At 42.1% G+C, this 25,566-nt stretch overlaps 1 protein-coding gene across 1 annotated transcript; it reads right to left on the bottom strand.

Moving 5' to 3' along the window:
* Positions 1-142: 142 nt before the first annotated feature.
* On the bottom strand, positions 143-24,909 carry LOC121387375. The gene is made up of 3 exons (XM_041518474.1): positions 24,838-24,909; positions 18,634-18,822; positions 143-3,396 (listed from the first exon to the last, which is right to left on the bottom strand). The coding sequence occupies exons 2-3, from the start codon at positions 18,755-18,757 to the stop codon at positions 701-703; spliced, it is 2,820 nt and encodes a 939-aa protein (XP_041374408.1). The 5' UTR covers positions 18,758-18,822; positions 24,838-24,909; the 3' UTR covers positions 143-700.
* Positions 24,910-25,566: the final 657 nt, after the last annotated feature.

The following is a 25,566-nucleotide window of genomic DNA, read 5'->3' on the forward strand; positions in this document are numbered from 1 at the left end:
AATGTAAATACTTGAAACAGACTGTCTTCGCAAACATCTGTCTGTTTTTTTTACAGTTAATAACTGTATTTTATTACAAATATATTATTGCCATGTATCGTAAATATATATCGTATTACACATCCATGTACTGAGTCACGGCAATACGACATACACACACACACACACACTCTCTCTCTCTCTCTCTCTCTCTCTCTCTCTCTCTCTCTCTCTCTCTCTCTCTCACACACACACACACACACACACACACACACACACACACAAACATTCCCTCGGTCACAAACGCACTTTCTCTCCCCTCACACAAACACACATAATCACACACACACACATACACACACACACGCGCGCGTGCGCGCGCACTCAACACACACACGCTCAACATACATACGCACGCACACGCTCAACAAACACGCTCACACTCATGAACGCACACACATTACGCGCACACAAACACGTACACAAACACGCACACACCTGTGTTTGAGTTTGGGGCTGAACATCACCTATAAAATTATAGATATAAAATTAATATTTATTAAAAACATAGCACTGATAGTCAGCATCAAATCGCGTCTTTGATATACTTCCACTTTTGAAAATGTTTTGGATGGTCGTTTAATACTGAAGTTGAAATAACTGAGTCATGGACAGTTGTTGAAGTGCAAATAGCACAATATTGCTTTCGTAAAAAAATATTTTAATTAAATAACATTACAAAATCTCTTAACGTTAGGGGTTCGTTCTGGTTGGTAAGCACGCTAGCCCCTGGACTGTCAGTTTGTGCTGTAGTGCTTGTCGATGATAATTGGTTGGTCTGGGATGTTCCCGAATGATGCTTGGTATCCACAGGTGACAGCGATTTCTCTTGTCCTGTTGCTTTGTGAGGTCCTCCTTGTGATGGTGTAGATCTGGACGGTGGACCATCTTTCTCACTTTCCATTAGCTTGTTCATCAGTGGCATGGACAAGAGGGCTGCCAATTCTGACAGCTCACGGGCAAATCCCGACAACTCAGGAGGTAAAGATATCGCAGCTTCCGGTGATTCACCCGCGGTCCCTGCTCCTTCACCTAATGCTGTGGGATTCATCTGAGCAGCTAAGGAATCCACAAACACGGGTACTTCTGGAAGCTGTGTGTCTAACGTTGACGATGGTTGTTTTAGGACGTTAACTTTGTCGTGTGTGGCAGCAGATTGGTGCGGGTGTCCCACAGATCCTGTTTTCTTCACAGAAGATGTGTGTCCCACAGATCCTGTCTTCTTCACAGAAGATGTGTGTTCCACAGGTGGTAACGGTTCTACTAATTCTGGTTCTACCTGGAGTTGTGGCTTTGATATGGGTGTTTCTACAGTACGCGAAGGCAGGAATGTTGGCTGGCCAGGCAGTTCAAGTGCCTCAGGCGTTTGAGCTTTCTTAGCAACTGTTGTTGTGGAGTGTGAGCCTGTAGAACTATTTGTTTTAGTGGACCGCTGAAGCAGAAACGTCGGAGATCCAGGGAGCTCGGCTTGTGTTTCGAGTGTCAGTCCAGATTTCACGTTCGTCGGCTGCAGCTCTTGTGTAACATTTGACGGCGGATCGGGCAAATATTTAGGCTGAAATGGTATTTCGGTTACCTCTCTATCCATCACAGGTAGTTTATTTGCAGGGTTAGCTGGTCTAACAATTTCACCATCTGTTACAAGCAGTGCTAAGACTTCTTCTAGAGATGCATTGAATGATGCTGACTGAATCCCACTGCTTGCTTTCGTAGGAGGTTCGGTCTGTTTTGTTCCCGATTTACTGGCCGCGGATGAAGCAAACGATGCTGGGTGATCTAGAACTATCTTAGAAGTACCTGACACAGGTTGATGCTTAACTGGAGAAGGCTTAGAAGTCGAGCCCGAGTCTGTGCCGTTAGACTTATTACTTCCAGCAGCAGACTCGAGGTTCTCAATTTGATACAGTGCATTTGAATGTGGTGGAAAGAATTTGTTCAGCTCTAGGAGTGTCCGTAGCTGATTGGGTGTGATCTCCATGGTACTTTCTCTTCGCACTGGCTTGTGTTTAGAGGTGAACAATGGCGAAAACTCAGCCAGACCCACTTTCGAAGCCTCGCTTTGCGTAGCGGGAGGGCTTCGATACGAAGCAGTAAGAGGTACGCCAGACGATTTCAGCAAGGAAACCCGTGGATGTCTAGCAACTAGACGAGCTGGTCTGACCGCCGTTCTTGCAGAGAGTGACGTAAACCTACGGGGCGCTGCAGCACTACCTGCAACGATATACGTCCGCTGTTTTTTCCTGATTGCGACTTGTCTGTTAAACTGACGAACTCTGGGGTATATCCGTGCTGGAGCTTTCCTCCCAACAGTGTTTCTCATCCCCACTCCAGTATGGACCACGCGTCGTAGCGGCGATATTTGTGATAGTTTGGTCACTTGTGGGGCTAGTCGAGTCACCTTTGTGGCTAGTTGAGTCACCTTTGTGGCTAGTTGAGTCACCTTTGTGGCTAGTTGAGCGACCTTGTGTCTCTGTGCTCCAGTCGAGTGACCGTGGAGTCCTGCTGTTGACTGGACTGGGTCAGAACCAGATGGAGATGGGGCATCAGTAGCTTCAGGTGGATCCGGCGGCTCGGTTGTAATTTTCACTGTTGTCGGCATTTGCGTACTGGTTTGAGTTGCTGCACTGGCAGTACGAGATGGTATCTGTGATCGACTCGCAGACGCGTGAGACCGAACGCCTGTAGCTCTTATAGGCTGAATAAATGTGGCTCTGTGGCGAGACCGAGAGGCCGGCGCGTGAGACAGAACCACCTGTCTATGATGCAAACCCGCTCTTCTGCGAGATGCTCTTACCGACGTGCGTTGTAATGTAGAAGGGACGGCGAGCACTCTCGGATTACGACGAGCTGTGTTCAGTATCCGTGGCAACGCCGCAGGGTTAGGAAAACAGTGACGTACGCAGTCCCTCCCACTGAGAAAGTTGTTAGCGTTTCCTTGACAACCTCCGTAGCTGAACGGCCGACAGCCGACTCCAGGCTGGAAATAATAGCGCAGGTACTTCCCAGTACAGGGACCGCGATCTGGAGGTAACGAACACACAGAACACTTAGACAGGCACTCGGTCTTAGTGCCGAAATTGTTGTCATTGCTCCCACACCCGCTCCACATAAAGACATCGCACGATCCCTTCAGGGAGTTGAAGTAATACCTAGGGAGGTAACCTCCCTGGCACGAGCCTCGTTTTGGTGGCTGTGTGCATGCGCAGGACTGGAAGCAGCTGTCGGCAGTTTTGAAGTTGTTGAGGTTTCCCCCGCATCCGCCGTAGATGAAGAGCTCGCATTTGCTGGTGTACGCGTTGTAGAAGTACCGCGGTAGCGCTGCCCGACATTGACCGGCATCCTTCTGAAGTCTGCATGCTGAATTTTAAACGGAAACAACTGTTATAGTTAGAACATTAAACAATGTTGGGTTTTTTCAGTATAATAACTACACCTTAAGTATGCATTTGAATTACGGTTTCACGACTCGTATATCAAAGTTCGTGGCATGTGCTATCCTGTCTGTGGGATGGTGCATATAAAAGATTCCTTACTACTAATGGAAAAATGTAGCGGGTTTTCTCTCGAATATTATATATCAGAATTACCAAATATTTGACAAGTATCGTTTAACAAAACAAACGTTTCGTTTTCAATTGCGGTTTAATCAGTATAACTATGTCCAGATTTTAGCTTTCGTTCAAATTTTGTGGAGATTTACAAGCCTATACATTTTTAGAAACTATACACAATAACCAACACCCCCCCCCCCCCCCCCCCCCCCCCCCGATATTGTAATTTTTTGAGATATTATTATGGCGGCCATCATAAATGTGAATGGCGGACTTATATGTCTCGTCTTCTCGATGACCTACAGTCAAGGTTCTGATGGCTACACCTACATTTGAAGGTCTAACGAATTCAATGGTCTAATTAGAAGAACATACAAGTAAATTTAAAGTCACGGTATAGGACATCTGTCTTGAATTACAGGTTCTGAAAATATAAATTTAAAACTGTCTTATGTTCTAACTCCCTTAGACAGATTCACAGTTACAGAGCCAGTGGATTACGATTTATTTAAATAAGATGACACACCATAATCATGTTAATTCTGAAACGTTTTTGATTAAGTAAACTAGTCTGGGAGTGGCAGTCCTCTTTCTGGCATTGCAAGAAGGGGATAATGTTCAGTAAAGGATCTCCTTGGGAGATGCATTCTTTCTACAGACGAGGCACTAAATAGAGATTCATGGAATCAACCACTATTTTTCCAAATGCCCATTCGACTCTGTATTATACAGTGATACGCTCTTGATCACGACTAACTGTTTTGTCATGGATTCCTTGCTTTTAAGGTGTAGTTTGTCCTTGGCAAATTCACTATTGATTATGCAACAAATTCATAATAATTAACTTTTGATTCACAAATATAATCTCCGAAAGTGTTACAAATAAACTATATACCAGCAGAACCACAGTTATGTAAACACAAGCGTGACGCATTATTCAAGAATACAGCACACAGTTCCTTAAACAGAATCGTCACTGGAATCCACCAGTATCATGTCTGAAGGAATCCATCGGTATCATGTCTAAAAGGAATCCACCAGTATCATGTCTAAAGGATTCCACCGGCATCATATCTAAAGGAATCCACCGGTATCATGTCTAAAGGAATCCACAGGTATCATGTCTAAAGGAATCCACCAGTATCATGTCTAAAGGAATCCACCGGCATCATGTCTAAAGGAATCCACCAGTATCATGTCTAGAGGAATCCACCAGTATCATGTCTAAAATAATCCACCGGTATCATGTCTAAAGTATGCAATTCATAACACAGGGAAATTTGGCCTGCTAAGACAACATATGGCATGAATAAATGAATGTTTAACGACATCCCAGCATGAAAAATACATCGGCTATTGGGTGTCAAACTAGGGTAAAGGGAAAACATTAAATGATGAACCACATCAAGATAAAAATTCAACAATTAAATAATAATAATAATTAAAAAAAGTGTAAAGAACTGTGCAAAAAAAAAAAAAAATAATAAAAAAAAAATCCCAAACACAGATAGGTAATATTAAAAATTAGAATAAAAGTCAGTATCTCGAAGAAATTGTAAAATAAGTTCTGGATGGAATCGAAATGATTCTATTACATTTCGTTGTCCAAATATATCTTTTCGAGTTTCTTTCAAATGCTTACACTCCACCAAAATGTGGCGCACCGTCAGAAGAAACTGACGGTGTTCACACTGAGGAAGAGGATCTTTCTTCAGGATAAATGAATGGGTCAAGACTATTTCATCCTTCCTGCACAACATATGGCATGCTGGCAATAAGATAACACGGGTTGAGTGGATGGTTTGGTATAGTGTATGGAAAATTAGGACCTTTAAAATGAATTTTAGAACATTATAGAAGAAGGAAGGAAGGAAATGTTTTATTTAACGGCGCACTCAACACATTTTATTTACGGTTATATGGCGTCGGACATATGGTTAAGGACCACAGAGATATTGAGGGAGAAAACCCGCTGTCGCCACTTCATGGGCTACTCTTTTCGATTAGCAGAAAGGGATCTTTTATGTGCACCATCCCACAGACAGGATAGCAAATACCACGGCCTTTGGTGTACCAGTCGTGGTGCACTGGCTGGAGCGAGAAATAGCCCAATGGGCCCACCGACGGGGATCGATCCCAAACTGACCGCGCATCCATTGAGCGCTTTACCACTGGGCTACGCGTCCCGCCCCAGAACATTATAGAATTAAAATATAAGAGAATCACGAGATTGACCTCGGCTAAATACAAGGTGAGTAAAAAGAAAGAAATGTTTTATTTAACGACGCACTCAACACATTTTGTTTACGGTTATATGGCGTCAGACATATGGTTAAGGACTACCTAGATTTTGAGAGGAAACCGCTGTCGCCACTACATGGGCTACTCTTTCCGATTAGCAGCAAGGGATGTTTTAAATGCGCGTCCCTCGGGCAGGATAGCACAGACCATGGCCTTTGTTGAACCAGTTATGGATCACTGGTCGGTACAAGTGGTTCACACCTACCCATTGAGCCTTGCGGAGCACTCACTCAGTTTGGAGTCAGTATCTGGATAAAAAATCCCATGCCTCGACTGGGATCCGAAAACATTACCTACCAGCCTGTAGACCGATGGCCTAACCACGAGCTTAGCCTCGGCTAAATACAAGGTGAGATTATCGTACATATATATTTGTCTCTTGTCAAATGACATGCGACTTTTTGTTTTTAATTCTAGCAGGTGAATGCCTATTTCTCCTACAAGGTTTAAAAAAAAAAAGGACTACTTTTTATTTTCCGCAGGTCGCTATTTCGAGCCCAAAGTTCCGATCAACATAATTTTCATTGATATCCCCAAATATGTCATAAGTCTGCATTCATGAAATAAAGTTCCGTATACCAATTATCTCCAATATGCACCAGTATTATGTCTCAGGAAGTCTGTCAATCAAGTTAACACATCCTCTTTATCACTGTCAGCAATTATCCCAACATCCTGTATGTCGTCATTCTGACAAGCTGTTCTGCACTGACACAAGGCTATACATGTCGTGTCTCTTGCATGGACACCTGGGCAGGTGTTACAAAACTTTAGTCTCTAATGGGGTGGGGAGTGGGGGTGGGGGGGGGGGGAGGGACGTAGCCCAGTTATAAAGCGCTCGCTTGATGCGCGGTCGGTTTAGGATCGATCCCCATCGGTGGCCCCATTGGACTATTTCTCGTTCCAGCCAGTGCTCCACAACTGGTGTAACAAAGGCCGTGGTATGTAGTATCCTGTATGTGGGATGGTGCAAAAAAGAAAGAAAGAAGTAGCCCATGAAGTGGCGACAGCGGGTTTCCTCTCTCTATATCTGTTTGGCCCGTAACCATATGTCTGACGACATATAATATAAAAACATTTCCTTCCTTCCATCTCTAATGTCGCACGCGTACTAAAGCCTGCAACAAGCAAAACAAGTCCGTGTTTTAGGCATAGCTGGGGAAACAGAAATTTACCTACTAAAATTACGAAAAAAATCGCGAGGCAGTTTTCATTAGGTCCTGATTCTGTTATAACTTAATTTTGTAATGTTCTAAAATACATCCCAGAAGTCCGCATTTTCCCCACACACTGTCTCAAATCATCCACTAATCCAGTTCTGTCTTATTGCCAGCTGGCCATATTTTGTCTTAGAGGGTCATAGTTCTTTTAGTCTGCTGTATTAACAAATAACAGCTGGCCATATTTTGTCTTAGAGGGTCATAGTTCTTTTAGTCTGCTGTATTAACAAATAACAGCAGGTCATATTTTGTCTTAGAGGGTCATAGTTCTTTTAGTCTGCTGTATTAACAAATAACAGCAGGCCATATTTTGTCTTAGAGGGTCATAGTTCTTTTAGTCTGCTGTATTAACCAATAACAGCAGGCCATATTTTGTCTTAGAGGGTCATAGTTCTTTTAGTCTGCTGTATTAACCAATAACAGCAGGCCATATTTTGTCTTAGAGGGTCATAGTTCTTTTAGTCTGCTGTATTAACCAATAACAGCAGGCCATATTTTGTCTTAGAGGGTCATAGTTCTTTTAGTCTGCTATATTAACAAATAACAGCAGGCCATATTTTGTCTTAGAGGGTCATAGTTCTTTTAGTCTGCTGTATTAACCAATAACAGCTGGCCATATTTTGTCTTAGAGGGTCATAGTTCGTTTAGTCTGCTGTATTAACCAATAACAGCAGGCCATATTTTGTCTTAGAGGGTCATAGTTCTTTTAGTCTGCTGTATTAACAAATAACAGCTGGCCATATTTTGTCTTAGAGGGTCATAGTTCTTTTAGTCTGCTGTATTAACAAATAACAGCAGACCATATTTTGTCTTAGAGGGTCATAGTTCTTTTAGTCTGCTATATTAACAAATAACAGCTGGCCATATTTTGTCTTAGAGGGTCATAGTTCTTTTAGCCTGCTGTATTAACAAATAACAGCTGGCCATATTTTGTCTTAGAGGGTCATAGTTCTTTTAGTCTGCTATATTAACAAATAACAGCTGGCCATATTTTGTCTTAGAGGGTCATAGTTCTTTTAGCCTGCTGTATTAACAAATAACAGCAGGCCATATTTTGTCTTAGAGGGTCATAGTTCTTTTAGTCTGCTATATTAACAAATAACAGCTGGCCATATTTTGTCTTAGAGGGTCATAGTTCTTTTAGTCTGCTATATTAACAAATAACAGCAGGCCATATTTTGTCTTAGAGGGTCATAGTTCTTTTAGCCTGCTGTATTAACAAATAACAGCTGGCCATATTTTGTCTTAGAGGGTCATAGTTCTTTTAGCCTGCTGTATTAACAAATAACAGCAGACCATATTTTGTCTTAGAGGGTCATAGTTCTTTTAGCCTGCTGTATTAACAAATAACAGCAGGCCATATTTTGTCTTAGAGGGTCATAGTTCTTTTAGTCTGCTGTATTAACAAATAACAGCAGGCCATATTTTGTCTTAGAGGATCATAGTTCTTTTAGTCTGCTGTATTAACAAATAACAGCAGGTCATATTTTGTCTTAGAGGGTCATAGTTCTTTTAGTCTGCTGTATTAACAAATAACAGCAGGCCATATTTTGTCTTAGAGGGTCATAGTTCTTTTAGTCTGCTGTATTAACAAATAACAGCAGGTCATATTTTGTCTTAGAGGGTCATAGTTCTTTTAGTCTGCTGTATTAACCAATAACAGCAGGCCATATTTTGTCTTAGAGGGTCATAGTTTTTTTAGTCTGCTGTATTAACCAATAACAGCAGGCCATATTTTGTCTTAGAGGGTCATAGTTCTTTTAGTCTGCTGTATTAACCAATAACAGCAGGCCATATTTTGTCTTAGAGGGTCATAGTTCTTTTAGTCTGCTGTATTAACCAATAACAGCAGGCCATATTTTGTCTTAGAGGGTCATAGTTCTTTTAGTCTGCTGTATTAACCAATAACAGCTGGCCATATTTTGTCTTAGAGGGTCATAGTTCTTTTAGTCTGCTGTATTAACCAATAACAGCTGGCCATATTTTGTCTTAGAGGGTCATAGTTCTTTTAGTCTGCTGTATTAACAAATAACAGCTGGCCATATTTTGTCTTAGAGGGTCATAGTTCTTTTAGTCTGCTGTATTAACAAATAACAGCTGGCCATATTTTGTCTTAGAGGGTCATAGTTCTTTTAGTCTGCTGTATTAACAAATAACAGCTGGCCATATTTTGTCTTAGAGGGTCATAGTTCTTTTAGTCTGCTATATTAACAAATAACAGCTGGCCATATTTTGTCTTAGAGGGTCATAGTTCTTTTAGTCTGCTGTATTAACAAATAACAGCTGGCCATATTTTGTCTTAGAGGGTCATAGTTCTTTTAGTCTGCTGTATTAACAAATAACAGCTGGCCATATTTTGTCTTAGAGGGTCATAGTTCTTTTAGTCTGCTGTATTAACAAATAACAGCTGGCCATATTTTGTCTTAGAGGGTCATAGTTCTTTTAGTCTGCTGTATTAACAAATAACAGCTGGCCATATTTTGTCTTAGAGGGTCATAGTTCTTTTAGTCTGCTGTATTGACAAATAACAGCTGGCCATATTTTGTCTTAGAGGGTCATAGTTCTTTTAGTCTGCTGTATTGACAAATAACAGCTGGCCATATTTTGTCTTAGAGGGTCATAGTTCTTTTAGTCTGCTGTATTGACAAATAACAGCTGGCCATATTTTGTCTTAGAGGGTCATAGTTCTTTTAGTCTGCTGTATTGACAAATAACAGCTGGCCATATTTTGTCTTAGAGGGTCATAGTTCTTTTAGTCTGCTGTATTAACAAATAACAGCTGGCCATATTTTGTCTTAGAGGGTCATAGTTCTTTTAGTCTGCTGTATTAACAAATAACAGCAAATAACAGCTGGCCATATTTTGTCTTAGAGGGTCATAGTTCTTTTAGTCTGCTGTATTAACAAATAACAGCTGGCCATATTTTGTCTTAGAGGGTCATAGTTCTTTTAGTCTGCTGTATTAACAAATAACAGCAGGCCATATTTTGTCTTAGAGGGTCATAGTTCTTTTAGTCTGCTGTATTAACAAATAACAGCAGGCCATATTTTGTCTTAGAGGGTCATAGTTCTTTCAGTCTGCTGTATTAACAAATAACAGCAGGCCATATTTTGTCTTAGAGGGTCATAGTTCTTTCAGTCTGCTGTATTAACAAATAACAGCAGGCCATATTTTGTCTTAGAGGGTCATAGTTCTTTCAGTCTGCTGTATTAACAAATAACAGCAGGCCATATTTTGTCTTAGAGGGTCATAGTTCTTTCAGTCTGCTGTATTAACAAATAACAGCAGGCCATATTTTGTCTTAGAGGGTCATAGTTCTTTCAGTCTGCTGTATTAACAAATAACAGCAGGCCATATTTTGTCTTAGAGGGTCATAGTTCTTTCAGTCTGCTGTATTAACAAATAACAGCAGGCCATATTTTGTCTTAGAGGGTCATAGTTCTTTCAGTCTGCTGTATTAACAAATAACAGCAGGCCATATTTTGTCTTAGAGGGTCATAGTCTGCTGTATTAACAAATAACAGCAGGCCATATTTTGTCTTAGAGGGTCATAGTTCTTTCAGTCTGCTGTATTAACAAATAACAGCAGGCCATATTTTGTCTTAGAGGGTCATAGTTCTTTCAGTCTGCTGTATTAACAAATAACAGCAGGCCATATTTTGTCTTAGAGGGTCATAGTTCTTTTAGTCTGCTGTATTAACAAATAACAGCAGGCCATATTTTGTCTTAGAGGGTCATAGTTCTTTTAGTCTGCTGTATTAACAGCCAATAACAGCTGGCCATATTTTGTCTTAGAGGGTCATAGTTCTTTTAGTCTGCTGTATTAACCAATAACAGCAGGCCATATTTTGTCTTAGAGGGTCATAGTTCTTTTAGTCTGCTGTATTAACCAATAACAGCTGGCCATATTTTGTCTTAGAGGGTCATAGTTCTTTTAGTCTGCTGTATTAACAAATAACAGCTGGCCATATTTTGTCTTAGAGGGTCATAGTTCTTTTAGTCTGCTGTATTAACAAATAACAGCTGGCCATATTTTGTCTTAGAGGGTCATAGTTCTTTTAGTCTGCTGTATTAACAAATAACAGCAGGCCATATTTTGTCTTAGAGGGTCATAGTTCTTTTAGTCTGCTGTATTAACAAATAACAGCTGGCCATATTTTGTCTTAGAGGGTCATAGTTCTTTTAGTCTGCTGTATTAACAAATAACAGCTGGCCATATTTTGTCTTAGAGGGTCATAGTTCTTTTAGTCTGCTATATTAACAAATAACAGCAGGCCATATTTTGTCTTAGAGGGTCATAGTTCTTTTAGTCTGCTGTATTAACCAATAACAGCAGGCCATATTTTGCTTTCTATTTCGAGCCATCGTACAATGTGTGTGGCGTCGCCATGGTGTTAGACTCCCAGACTTCAGAGACACGAGTCTAAGACTCTAAACGTTTAATAAGCACCAGCCTGGCTCTCCACTAACATCTACACCTAACCATAACATGTATGGTGGACTCTGGTCTGGTGGTTATACAACTGTTAATCCGAGATGTAATAGAGCCTCGGCCTTTAACGCCATGGCAACGACACACAAATTGTAGGCGTTTGACGTCATTAGAGATAGGGGACTAGACTATATAATGTTTTATAGGCACGGGCCCTGCTGTGATGGTTACGAGTGTGACGTGTCCATCTCTGTCCCTATAGAAGTCATTCTGCAGAAGACCCGGGATGTCCTGCATGTTCAGCTGCTTCCCCCCGCCCTCTAGCCTGGTCATGAGCTGTTGCTGCTCCCCCGTCCCCCGCCCTCTAGCCTGGTCATGAATTGTTGCTGCTTCCCCGTCCCCCGCCCTCTAGCCTGGTCACGAGCTTTTGCTGCTCCCCCGTCCCCCGCCCTCTAGCCTGGTCACGAGCTTTTGCTGCTCCCCCGTCCCCCGCCCTCTAGACTGGTCATGAGCTGTTGCTGTTCCCCCGTCCCCCGCCCTCTAGCTTGGTCATGAGCTTTCAAAAAGGAAGGCAAATGTTTTATTTTACGACGCACTCAACACATTTTATTTACGGTTATATGGCATCGGACATATGGTTAAGGACAACACATATACATTTAGAGAATAAATCCGCTGTCGCCACTTCACGGGCTACTCTTTTCGATTAGCAGCAAGATATTTTTTATATACACCATCCAACAAACAGGATAGCACATACCACGGCCTTTGATATAGCAGTCGTGGTGCACTGGCCAGAACGAGAAATAGTCTAATGGGCCCACCGACGGGTATCAATCCTAGACCGACCGCGCATCAAGCGGGCTTAAAAAATGTAGCGGGTTTCCTCTCTAAGACTTTACTTCAAAATTACCAAATGTTTGACATCCAATGAATCTAATAAATCAAGGTGCTCTACTGATATCGTTAAACAAAACAAAGTTAAACTTTACATTCCACATAACCGTAAATAAAAATGTTCGACCTCTAATGAAAGATTTCTTCTGTGCTTACTCGGTCTACAGGCTGGTAGGTACTGGGTTCGGATCCCAGTCGAGGCATAGGATTGTTAATGCAGATACCGACTCCAATTCCTGAGTGAGTGCTCCGCAAGGCTCAATGGGTAGGTGTAAACCACTTGCACCGACCAGTGAACCATAACTGGTTCAACAAAGGCCATGGTTTGTGCTATCCTGCCTGTGGGAAGCGCAAATAAAAGATCCCTTGCTGCCTGTAGTAAAAGAGTAGCCTATGTGGCGACAGCGGGTTTCCTTTAAAAAACAGTGTTAGAATGACCATATGTTTGACGTCCAATAGCCGATGATAAGATAAACAAAAATTAATGTGCTCTAGTGGAGTCCTTAAATAAAACAAACTTTACTTTTTTTTATCTGTGCTTACATTCTTCCGAAAAGAGATTGAGAACAGACACGAGGTGACGCAGTACATAAAAATAAAACAGTAGCCCAGGGGCAGTGCAAATAATATTATGGGGGTGATCTTCCACAAAAACATCAAGCGAACCAAGATATTAATTGTCTCTACCAAAAATTAATAAAAGCATTGCATTCATCTTCTAGGTGATGGAGTTTTCAAATTTCGAGGGTGCAGCGGGGCTGTGCGCAACTCTAACACCCTGGAGCTCCCCTTTTATCCGCGTCTGTAGCGCCATTCAGAAGAGAAAAAACCCCGAATTGAGACACAGCCTGAACCGCGATCTCGCTTTTCGTGACCAGAAAAGATTGATCTACAAGGTGTAGACCGCAGCGCACAGTCACAATGGATTTCAGTTAACTCATTCATCGCTGACGGTTATGACGTTCTAATTTCCCCCGTCACGCCGAGCGGTAAACATCAAAGGAACGAGCGGCGGGCGTCATAACGTTGTGTTTTTATAACAAAGAACATACTTATCACAGGTTATGTTTAATTGCTGACATGTGACAATTTCTTTCAGGCGCGGATCCACGGGAGAGGGTGTTAAGGGCAGGGATGAACATTAATTTTGCACATTCGAATTATCCAGAAAAAAAAAAAGTGTTTAGCAAAAGAATACAGTCAGTTTCTTTGATTTTAGTGTGTGCAATGTTTGTGTGTTGCGTGTGTTTGCGTGTGTCTGTCTATATACATGTATGTGTGTGTCTGTGTGTGCAAGTCTCTCTCTCTCTCTCTCTCTCTCTCTCTCTCTCTCTCTCTCTCTCTCTCTCTCTCTCTCTCTCTCTCTCTCTCTCTCTCTCTCTCTCTCTCTCTCTCTCTCTCTCTCGCCATGGTTCGTGTAAAATCAATATTGTGCCATGTTTCCATAAACATGACAGCACCAGTTATGTGGCACTGGCTGGAACGGGAACAACCCAGGTCTATCAAAGGTAATCAATCAGTCCCATTGCAACCCTGGCTAGCGCTCTACTGACATCAAATTCTTACCAAATGCGTCTACAATCCATTTGCTTGAACACAAAGGGAACTGGTGAATTAGCATCAATTATAATGAACAAATTTGAAACGACTTTCGATATACCAGTCGAGGGATACTGATTGGAACGGGACAATCCCATTGGGTCTATAGGGGTAGGCCGATCCTACTAGGATACTGATTGGAACGGGACAACCCCATTGGGTCTATAGGGGTAGACCGATCCTACTAGGATACTGATTGGAACGGGACAACCCATTGGGTCTATAGGAGTAGACCGATACTACTAGGATACTGATTGGAACGGGACAACCCCATTGGGTCTATAGGGGTAGACCGATCCTACTAACCGCCACCTGTCCACTCCAATGCACACAAACCATTATTGGCCACACATCACAGTTATCTTCCCATTTGCTTGTCGGGAAATATGTCCGCAACTGTAGTTTGTAATTTGACTGATTATTTAGTGGAAACTATTAGAATGAAGTTGATAGAAGAGAGCACGTGGTTTGCAAACGTGTAACTTGTTAACATTGCAGAGTTCTTTGTAGAATTTCCAGCCTATGGAAATGAAGTAATTGTAGTGTAAACTGGGTGTATCAAGACCAGGTTTACTGGGTGTGTTTGTTTAATCCAATATTCTGGGAGAAAGAGCTGGACAACACGAGTTGTCCTTCTCAGGGTATGTCACCCCCTTGGCAGGCAAAGGTGCATAAAACATCCACAGATACAGAATTTAATGAAAGTGCTATAGCCACTAATGCGATGAAGAAATAAGTTAAAAGTTTGTTTTGTTTAACGACACCACTAGAGCACACTGATTTATTAATCATCGGCTATTGGATTTCAAACATTTTGTAATTTTGACATATAGTCTAACGGGAAACCCGATACATTTTTCCATTAGTAGCAAGGAATGTTTTATAATATCATCCCAAAGACAGGATAGCATATTCCTTTATCTGTAGGAGTAAGCTATGCGGTCTCTATCTACCAAGCAGGCCCGTAAGAACGACATCTGACTGGGAGAGGGGGTAATCTCTAGTGGGGAAGGATGGCACAATATGTAGTTAGGAGGAGCACGCCATATTGTTATATTTATTTATATAGAGACGTACCGAAAAACGACATTCTTCTCTTTAAGTGGGGATGGAGTTGGGTGGGGGTTGCCAACGATTGAAATAGTTGTGTGGTAGGCACCATATACATATGTAGAATTCAAAATAAGAGACCATAGTTTCAACAGACAGATTTACCTTGTGGTGCTGTTTAAGCATTACCATAGTTTCCACAGACAGATTTACCTTGTGGTGCTGTTTGAGTATTACCATAGTTTCCACAGACAGATTTACCTTGTGGTGCTGTTTGAGCATTACCATAGTTTCCACAGACAGATTTACCTTGTGGTGCTGTTTGAGCATTACCATAGTTTCCACAGACAGATTTACCGTGTGGTGCTGTTTGAGTATTACCATAGTTTCGATAGACAGATTTACTTTGTGGTGCTGATTGAGTATTATCATAGTTTCGACAGATTTACCTTGTGGTGCTGTTTGAGTACTACCATAGTTTCGACAGACAGGTTTACCTTGTGGTGCTGTTTGAGTATTACCATAGTTTCGACAGATTTACCTTGTGGTGCTGTTTGGGTATTATCATAGTTTCGACAGACAGATTTACCTTGTGGTGCTGTTTGGGTATTATCATAGTTTCGACAGATTTACCTTGTGGTGCTGTTTGAGTATTACCATAGTTTCGACAGACAGGTTTACCTTGTGGTGCTGTTTGAGTATTACCATAGTTTCGACAGATTTACCTTGTGGTGCTGTTTGGGTATTATCATAGTTCGACAGACAGATTTACCTTGTGGTGCTGTTTGAGTATTATCATAGTTCGACAGACAGATTTACCTTGTGGTGCTGTTTGAGTATTACCATAGTTCGACAGACAGATTTACCTTGTGGTGCTGTTTGAGTATTACCATAGTTCGACAGACAGATTTACCTTGTGGTGCTGTTTGAGTATTACCATAGTTCGACAGACAGATTTACCTTGTGGTGCTGTTTGAGTATTACCATAGTTCGACAGACAGATTTACCTTGTGGTGCTGTTTGAGTATTACCATAGTTCGACAGACAGATTTACCTTGTGGTGCTGTTTGAGTATTATCATAGTTCGACAGACAGATTTACCTTGTGGTGCTGTTTGAGTATTATCATAGTTTCGAGTGAGAGATTTACCTTGTGGTGCTGTTTGAGTACTACCATAGTTCGACAGACAGATTTACCTTGTGGTGCTGTTTGAGTATTACCATAGTTCGACAGACAGATTTACCTTGTGGTGCTGTTTGAGTATTACCATAGTTCGACAGACAGATTTACCTTGTGGTGCTGTTTGAGTATTACCATAGTTCGACAGACAGATTTACTTTGTGGTGCTGTTTGAGTATTATCATAGTTCGACAGACAGATTTACCTTGTGGTGCTGTTTGAGTACTACCATAGTTCGACAGATTTACCTTATGGTGCTGTTTGAGTATTATCATAGTTTCAACAGACAGATTTACCTGGTGGTGCTGTTTGGGTATTATCATAGTTTCAACAGACAGATTTACCTTGTGGTGCTGTTTGAGTACTATCATAGTTCGACAGACAGATTTACCTTGTGGTGCTGTTTGAGTACTACCATAGTTTCCACAGACAGATTTACCTTGTGGTGCTGTTTGAGTATTACCATAGTTCGACAGACAGATTTACCTTGTGGTGCTGTTTGAGTACTACCATAGTTCGACAGACAGATTTACCTTGTGGTGCTGTTTGAGTATTACCATAGTTCGACAGACAGATTTACCTTGTGGTGCTGTTTGAGTATTATCATAGTTCGACAGACAGATTTACCGTGTGGTGCTGTTTGAGTACTACCATAGTTCGACAGATTTACCTTATGGTGCTGTTTGAGTATTATCATAGTTCGACGGACAGATTTACCTTGTGGTGCTGTTTGAGTATTATCATAGTTCGACAGACAGATTTACCTTGTGGTGCTGTTTGAGTATTATCATAGTTCGACAGACAGATTTACCTTGTGGTGCTGTTTGAGTACTATCATCGTTCAACAGACAGATTTACCTTGTGGTGCTGTTTGAGTACTACCATAGTTCGACAGACAGATTTACCTTGTGGTCCTGTTTGAGTATTACCATAGTTTCAACAGACAGATTTACCTTGTGGTCCTGTTTGAGTACTACCATAGTTTCAACAGACAGATTTACCTGGTGGTGCTGTTTGGGTATTATCATAGTTTCAACAGACAGATTTACCTTGTGGTGCTGTTTGAGTACTATCATAGTTCGACAGACAGATTTACCTTGTGGTGCTGTTTGAGTACTACCATAGTTTCCACAGACAGATTTACCTTGTGGTGCTGTTTGAGTATTACCATAGTTTCGACAGACAGATTTACCTTGTGGTGCTGTTTGAGTATTATCATAGTTTCAACAGACAGATTTACCTGGTGGTGCTGTTTGGGTATTATCATAGTTTCAACAGACATATTTACCTGGTGGTGCTGTTTGAGTACTACCATAGTTTCCACAGACAGATTTACCTTGTGGTGCTGTTTGAGTATTACCATAGTTTCCACAGACAGATTTACCTTGTGGTGCTGTTTGAGTATTACCATAGTTTCCACAGACAGATTTACCTTGTGGTGCTGTTTGAGTATTACCATAGTTCGACAGACAGATTTACCTTGTGGTGCTGTTTGAGTACTACCATAGTTCGAGACAGATTTACCTTGTGGTGCTGTTTGAGTATTATCATAGTTTCGAGAGAGAGATTTACCGTGTGGTGCTGTTTGAGTATTACCATAGTTTCGACAGACAGATTTACCTTGTGGTGCTGTTTGAGTATTATCATAGTTTCGAGAGAGAGATTTACCTTGTGGTGCTGTTTGAGTATTACCATAGTTCGACAGACAGATTTACCTTGTGGTGCTGTTTGAGTGTTACCATAGTTCGACAGACAGATTTACCTTATGGTGCTGTTTGAGTATTATTTACAGACTTATGGTGCTGTTTGAGTACTACCATAGTTTCGACAGACAGATTTACCTTGTGGTGCTGTTTGAGTATTATCATAGTTCGACAGACAGATTTACCTTGTGGTGCTGTTTGAGTACTACCATAGTTTCGACAGACAGATTTACCTTGTGGTGCTGTTTGAGTATTATCATAGTTTCGAGAGAGAGATTTACCTTGTGGTGCTGTTTGAGTACTACCATAGTTCGACAGACAGATTTACCTTGTGGTGCTGTTTGAGTACTACCATAGTTTCGACAGACAGATTTACCTTGTGGTGCTGTTTGAGTATTACCATAGTTTCGACAGACAGATTTACCTTATGGTGCTGTTTGAGTATTATCATAGTTCGACAGACAGATTTACCTGGTGGTGCTGTTTGAGTATTACCATAGTTTCCACAGACAGATTTACCTGGTGGTGCTGTTTGAGTACTACCATAGTTTCCACAGACAGATTTACCTTATGGTGCTGTTTGAGTACTACCATAGTTTCCACAGACAGATTTACCTTGTGGTGCTGTTTGAGTATTATCATAGTTCGACAGACAGATTTACCTTGTGGTGCTGTTTGAGTCTGAATACGCCTGGTGGGTTGGATCAAATAGACGACTTTCTGTCTGGACACAGAAGCCAGTCCCAGGAGCGTTAACGTGAACACCGACAACGTTACCAACGTCATGCTGAGATAGCCGTCCACTCCAGATATATGTGTGATCGAAACACCTGGCTACATTAAAATGTTCTCTGTAATAAAACAAAAAGTAAAAAGAGAGAAAAACTTCATTCTCAAAATACAAGAGCCATTATACACATGTATATATATATCAATGTAAAATTCGAAAAAACCAACAAAAAATGGTGTAGGCATCAAAATAAGAGTCACAATTGTGAAAGACAGAATGAAGCATGGCTGTTAACATTAAATACCCCAAAATAAAATCTTCAAATTTGTTTTTCAAAATTAGACACTATGATCAGACTGTGAAAACAATATATGGATCTGCGGTAAACAGAGAAATATGGCAAAAATCGAAAAGAAAAAGAAACCAAAAAACAATATCACAGATACTTCTGGAACTTGTTATAAACCTTTCCAAAAGATCCTGAATATGTGCTGTATTCACTGCACTCAAGGGATACCCACGAGTGTGATAAAGGACTACACATTAATCGAGACCGCATATAATATTTGCATAATTAACTCCAAAATATCAAAATTGTAAAATGCTGCGTAAATTGTAACCTGCAATCAGCAACACATTTCGTAGCGACGCCATGTTTGAAAATCTGCATTTTGTGCCACTGAATTTTTTCCTATATTGCAATTTTGTTATGAACATATAAAATAATAAATAACTTAACTACAACACTTTCTGTTAAAGAGACTAAAACAATCTTTTAACGACTAAAATTACATACTAAATAAGAAATATAGTCTTTTGTTTATATTATCGTAGTTCGCCCAGCAGATTTCCCTTTGGGGGGGGGGGGGGGTTCTGTTTTGAGTTTTTAAGCATCGTTCAACAAACTAGATTTGTATGTCCTTGTGTGCCGGTATTAAAGAACCAAAAATCGCACCACGCTACTACAATAAGTTGTGTCCTGGTACAGAACATTACCAAGTATTTCGAAAAGACAGATATTTATTATACATACTAATGTTTTTTTTAGTACTCCCATTTTTTATATGTCATTTACGGCATATGTTTGGTAGGGACTGATCTTAACGATCGCCAAAACTCAAGAATAGTCCCGTAACGATGTTGTTCTAACCATTTTATACAGATTGGTGGTTGACAATTGCTGTAGTAGACTGACTGAACTGACTGAATGTACCTGGATGTGGTGTTTCCGATACCCTATCAGTTAGGTATATAGTTAATATTATATAACAATCAATGTACAATTCTAAAATTTATTAATAAAAGTGGTGTTGACATCAATAAAAGAAAGACAAGACAGATATTACAAACAGAACACATATTATGACCGCTGCTTATTCGCCATTCTCATCGAAACCCCTTGGAAAATTGCCACCAGAGCCCACGATGATGAATATGCGCTTATTCGCCTAGTTTCATTAGAGCCCTGAGAAATGTTACCCCCCATGTACCACGGTGAGGAATTTTTGCTGTATGATCAATAGTCTCACTAGAAGCACAGGGGAATGTTACCACCCATGTACCACGATGGGATATGTGCTGTATTCGCCATGTCTACCATAGCCAGTTTACCATGTGGAATTTACCACCCATGACCATCCCGCCCCCGCCCGCGATGCGGAATACCTTCGTGGTCGCCCACTCTCAGTAGAAGCACATGAGAATTTTACACACCCATGTACACGAGAAGAATATGTGCGTTTTCACCACTCTCAATAGAAACCCCATGGAACAAGTGACACCAAGCACCACGACGAGAATGTTTGCTTGTATTCGCACTCTCATAGAGCACATTCGAACGTTAGCACCCATTGTACCTTGTGTTCTGTTGGCGTATTACCCTATTGTTTTCGAGAGCTAGTATTTCCGTGTGGGTGCGTGTTTGCGGTGTTACCGATATTTCGACGACAGATTTACCTTGTGTGCGTTTGATTCTTGGACGGATAGTTTCGATAGAGAGGAGGTTTACCTTTTGGTTCTGTTGGGGTGAGTATGTACCGGCTAGTGTTGGGCGAGCAGACAGGAATTTACCTTGTGGTGCTTGTTTGATATTCACCATGAGTTCGACCGACATATTTAACGCTATGGTTCGGTGGTTTGATACTACCATATGTTTCGACAGACGATTTTACTTTTGGGTGGGCTGTTTGAGTATTATCATAGTATCGACAGACAGATTGTCCTATGGGTTCTGTTTTGAGTACTACCATAGTTTTCGCAGACAGATTTACCGGTTTGGGTGGTGGCTGTTTGAGTAATTTCTAGTTTCTGAGAAGCGAGATTGTACCTTGTGGTGCTTGTTTGAGTACGTACCATGAGTTCGACAACAGATTTACCTTGTGGTGCTGTTTTGAGGTAGCGTACCAATAGGTTTCGACAGACAGATTTTAATCCTTGTGATGCTGGTGTGGGTATTACCAAGTTCGACAGCATAGTTAACCTTATGTCTGTTGGATATTATCATAGTTCTACAGACCGATTTACCTGGATGGTGCTGTTTGGAGGTACTACCATATTTTCCCCAGACCGATTTTACCACCTTTATTGTGCTGTTTGGAGTACTACATGGGTTTTCCACAGACAGATTTAACCTTTGTGGTGCTGTTTGAGTATTATCATAGTTCGACAACAGATTTACGCGTTGTTGTGCTGGTTTGAGTCCTGATACGCCTGTTGGGTTGGATCAAATAACGACTTTTGTCTGGACCAGGGAAGCCAGTCGCCAGGAGCTGGTAACGTTAACACCGACAACGTTACCAACGGTCATGCGAATAGCCGTCCAGGAGAATCCAGATATAATTGTTATCGAAAACGCCCGGGCTCATTAAAAATGGTGGGGCGTCTGTAAGTAGAAACAAAAAGTAAAAATAGAGAAAACTTCATCATTCTCAAAATCCAATAGCCATTTATACACATGTCAATATATATCATGTAAAAATTCGAAAAATACCACGAAAAAAGTTGGTGTCGGGGCATCACCAGTAAGAGTCACGTGTGTGAAAGTGACAGAATGAAGCATGCCTGTTGTAACTTTAAATACCTGCCAGAAATCAATCTTCAAAGTTGTTTCAAAATTGAACACTATGACAGACTGGTGAAAAACCATATAGTTGAGGTGCTGACGGTAAACAGAGACGATAGGCAAAAATCGAAAACAAAAAGAAACCACAAAACAATAATGACCAGATTAGTCTGGAACGGTTGTTATAAAACCTTGTCCAAAATATCCTGATAGTGCGGTGTATTCACTGCACTCAGGGATACCCACGAGTGTGATAAAGACTACACACTTAATCGGACCGCGTATGGGAATATGTTGGCATAATTAGCTCCAAAATATCCAAAATGTGTAAATGCTGCCGGTAAATGTGTAACCTGCAAATCAGCACGGACATTTCGTAGCCGAACGCCAGTGTTGAAAATCGTTGTTCATTGGTTGTGCCACTGAAGTTTTCCTATAATTGCAATTTTGTTATTACATTAAAATATAAATAACTTAACTACAACCTGTTCTGTTAAAGCGAGGACGGTACAGGACAATCGTTGTTAACTACAAAATTAGCGTACTAACTAAGACATATAGTCTTTTGTTTATAATAATGCAAATGTCGGTTGGGTGGTGGTGGGGTGGAGGGTGGGGGTGGGGGGGTGGTGGATTGTGGTGGTTGGTGGTGGTTGGGTGGGGTGGGGTGGCGGGGGTGGGGGGGGGGGGGGTGTGGGTGGGGGGGTGTGGGGGGGGGGGGTGGGGGGGGGGTGGGTGTGGTGTGTGGGGTGGTGTTGGTGTGGGTGGGGGGGGGGGGGGGGGGGGGGGGTGGGGGGGAGGGGGGGGGTTTGGGGGGGTGGGGAGTGGGTGGGGGGGAGGGGGGGGGGGGGGTGTGGGGTGGTGAGGGGGGGTGGGGTGGGGGGTGGAGGTGGGGGGGGGTTGGGGGGTGGGGGGGGGGGGGGGGGAGGGGGGGGGGGGGGGGGGTGGTGGGTGGGGGGGTGGGTGGGGGTGGGTATGGGGGTGGGGGGGGGGGGTGGGGGGGTTGGGGGGGGGTGGGTGGGGGGTGGGGTGGGTTGGGTTTGGATGTTTGTAATCACCCGGAAACTGTTTGATGTCCAAATATTTCGTAATTAAGAAAAAAAAAATAAGGCACGACTAAGGTAGAAATAAGTTTGTTCCGGTAACACAGGTGTGTACTATCAGAAGAAGCATATATATACATCTAATGTTTTTATTTAGAACATATTTTTATATGTCCATTAAGTCTAATGGGGTGGTTTACAGATCTTAACGATCGCCATAAAACAGAACTCAGAATAGTCCCTTTAACGATTGTTGATTCTAAACCATTTAGTAGACATATTGTAGGTTGACAATTGCTGTAGGAGACTGACTGTACTGGACTGAAATGAATGGCTTGGGTGTGAGGTTAACGCTACCCCTGGCGCTAGGTATATAGGAGGTATATTATGATTAAAATGGGCAATATACAATTCCTAAAAATTATTAAGTAAAGTGGTGTTGACAGCAATAAAATACAGACAACAGATATTAGCAAACACAAACGCACATATTAGGTCAAGTATGCTTATTTTCGCCATTCTCATAGAAACCCTTGGAAAATTGCCACCAGGATGCACCCACTATGAAGAGTATGCGCTTATTCGCCACTCTCACAGGAACACAGTGAGAATTTACACGGACCCATGTACCACGAGTGAGAATATGGTGGCTGTATTCGCGCACTCTCATAGAGATCGACATGGAATGTTACCACCCATTTACCACACGATGGAGAATAGTTGCTGTGATGGGTGTCGTCGCCACTACTCTATATAAGCACTGGAATGTTACCACCCATGACCAAGCGATGAGGATATGGGTGCTGTATTGTCGCCCCCTCATAGAGAGGACCCATGAGAATGTTACCACCCATGGTACCGATATGAGGCTATGTGTGATCCGCGGGGCAATCTCATAGATGCACATGAGAATGTTACACCGGGGGGGGCCATGGGGTACCGCTATGCGGAATATTTGGCTGTATTCGCCACTCCTCATAGAGACAGGGCCAGTTATAATGTTACCACCGGCGGATGTACCCTATGAGAGATATGTGCTGGTATTGCACCTCTCTCATAGAAACGCCATGGGCAAAAGGCACCTAAGCACGGCACGACGGAGGGAATATGTGCTGATATCACCACTCTCATAGAAAGCACATGAGAATGTTACCACCCATGTCCCCGATGATGTGATAGTGGCTTGTATCGCCAATCTCATAGAAGCAATGAAAGTGGTTACCACCCCCGTGTAGCCTACGATTGCCGGATCTGGTGCTGGGTTATTCGCCACTCCAGAGAAACACGATGAGGAAGGGTGTAGCCACCCATGTACCACGATAGGATAATGTGCTGTCATTCTGCCACCTCAATAGAAGCACATGAGATGTTACCGCCCGCATGGGGGTCCACGATGAGGGTATATGTGCTGGATTCGCCACTCGTGGCGTAGAAGCAGCATGAGAATGTTTTACCCCACCCATTTACCGCTGATGGCGGAATATGTGCTGTATTCGGCCATCTCATAGAAGCACATGAAATGTTACCACCCATTACCACTGATGACGAATATGTGGCTTTTAGTTTTCGGCCACTCTCAGTCGAACACGGAGGGGGGCGTCGGCGTGTCCGCACCCAGTGTGTACCACTGGGGGGGGAGTGAATACCAGGATATGGTGCTGTATTCGCCACTCTCATATAAGCCTGAGAATGTTACCACCCATGTACCGCGATGCGGAAATATGTGCTGTATTCCGCCACTCTCATAGAACACATGTATAATGTTACCACCCCTGTACCAGCCCGATGACGAATAGGTGCTGGATTAACCCTCTAGAACCTCATGGAAAAAGTGCCACCAAAGCACCACGTAGTGTCTAATTTTCGAAATGATTCACACAAACCGTAACCTTCTGGTAAGGCCCGTTGGGTTTGGTTTTGTTTTGTATTACTTACCCTCTAATTTTTATCTGGTAGAAATCCTGGTTATAGAAGAAATATTACTACCAGATATTTGAAGTAATAACTTCCACAAAACACCTGTTTACTTCACGAGATGGGGAATACGTCCTTCTTGCGACAATGACACGGCTCCGTACAACTAACGATGAGCAAGTAGGCTTCAACGACAACCTCCGATCTGGATCGTCGCCCCCGGCCACGAACGCACGTCAAGAACTACTGGTTCCCTTTCAAATAAGAAATGCCTCAAACAAAAACACAACTGTTCTATTTTTTGTCTACAGTTGAACCTGTCCATAACGGACACGTCGCCACAGGTTCCGTAGTAAGCCCACATTTTATTTGGTGAGTGCCTATTTGGACACCTCTACTCTGCTCTTCACACCATATTGGTTTTACAAACAATGCTGTTTATTTGCATTCTGAAGGAAAAACTATTAAATTTATAAGTTTGACTGACAACGTATCTGGTGATATTTCACACGCAAGACCAACGTATATAATGCAACTCTTTTGTCTGTTAAAAACTCAACATCAAGGCAAATATTGGTTAGGGCCAAGTCCTTGGATTTTTTTAAGTGGTGGATTGGTCATTTTGGTGGCCCATTTGATCGCCTCTGCCACAACACCGTGGTTCCAGGTGTGTTGGTTTTTGGTGTGTGGGTTGGGTTTTTGGTGTGTAGCTGTGGGTTTTGTTGTGCAGGGGTGGTTCTGGGCTCAAGCAACATTTTCTTTTTTCCCCCAATACATTTTCCGGGGGGGGGGAGGGGGAAGGGGGGCATGTCTCGACCGCCCTATAAACTTCGATCACCACAGTCTA

This window comes from Gigantopelta aegis, chromosome 13 (assembly GCF_016097555.1).
Source record: "Gigantopelta aegis isolate Gae_Host chromosome 13, Gae_host_genome, whole genome shotgun sequence".
NCBI classification, from domain to species: Eukaryota; Metazoa; Mollusca; class Gastropoda; order Neomphalida; family Peltospiridae; genus Gigantopelta; species Gigantopelta aegis.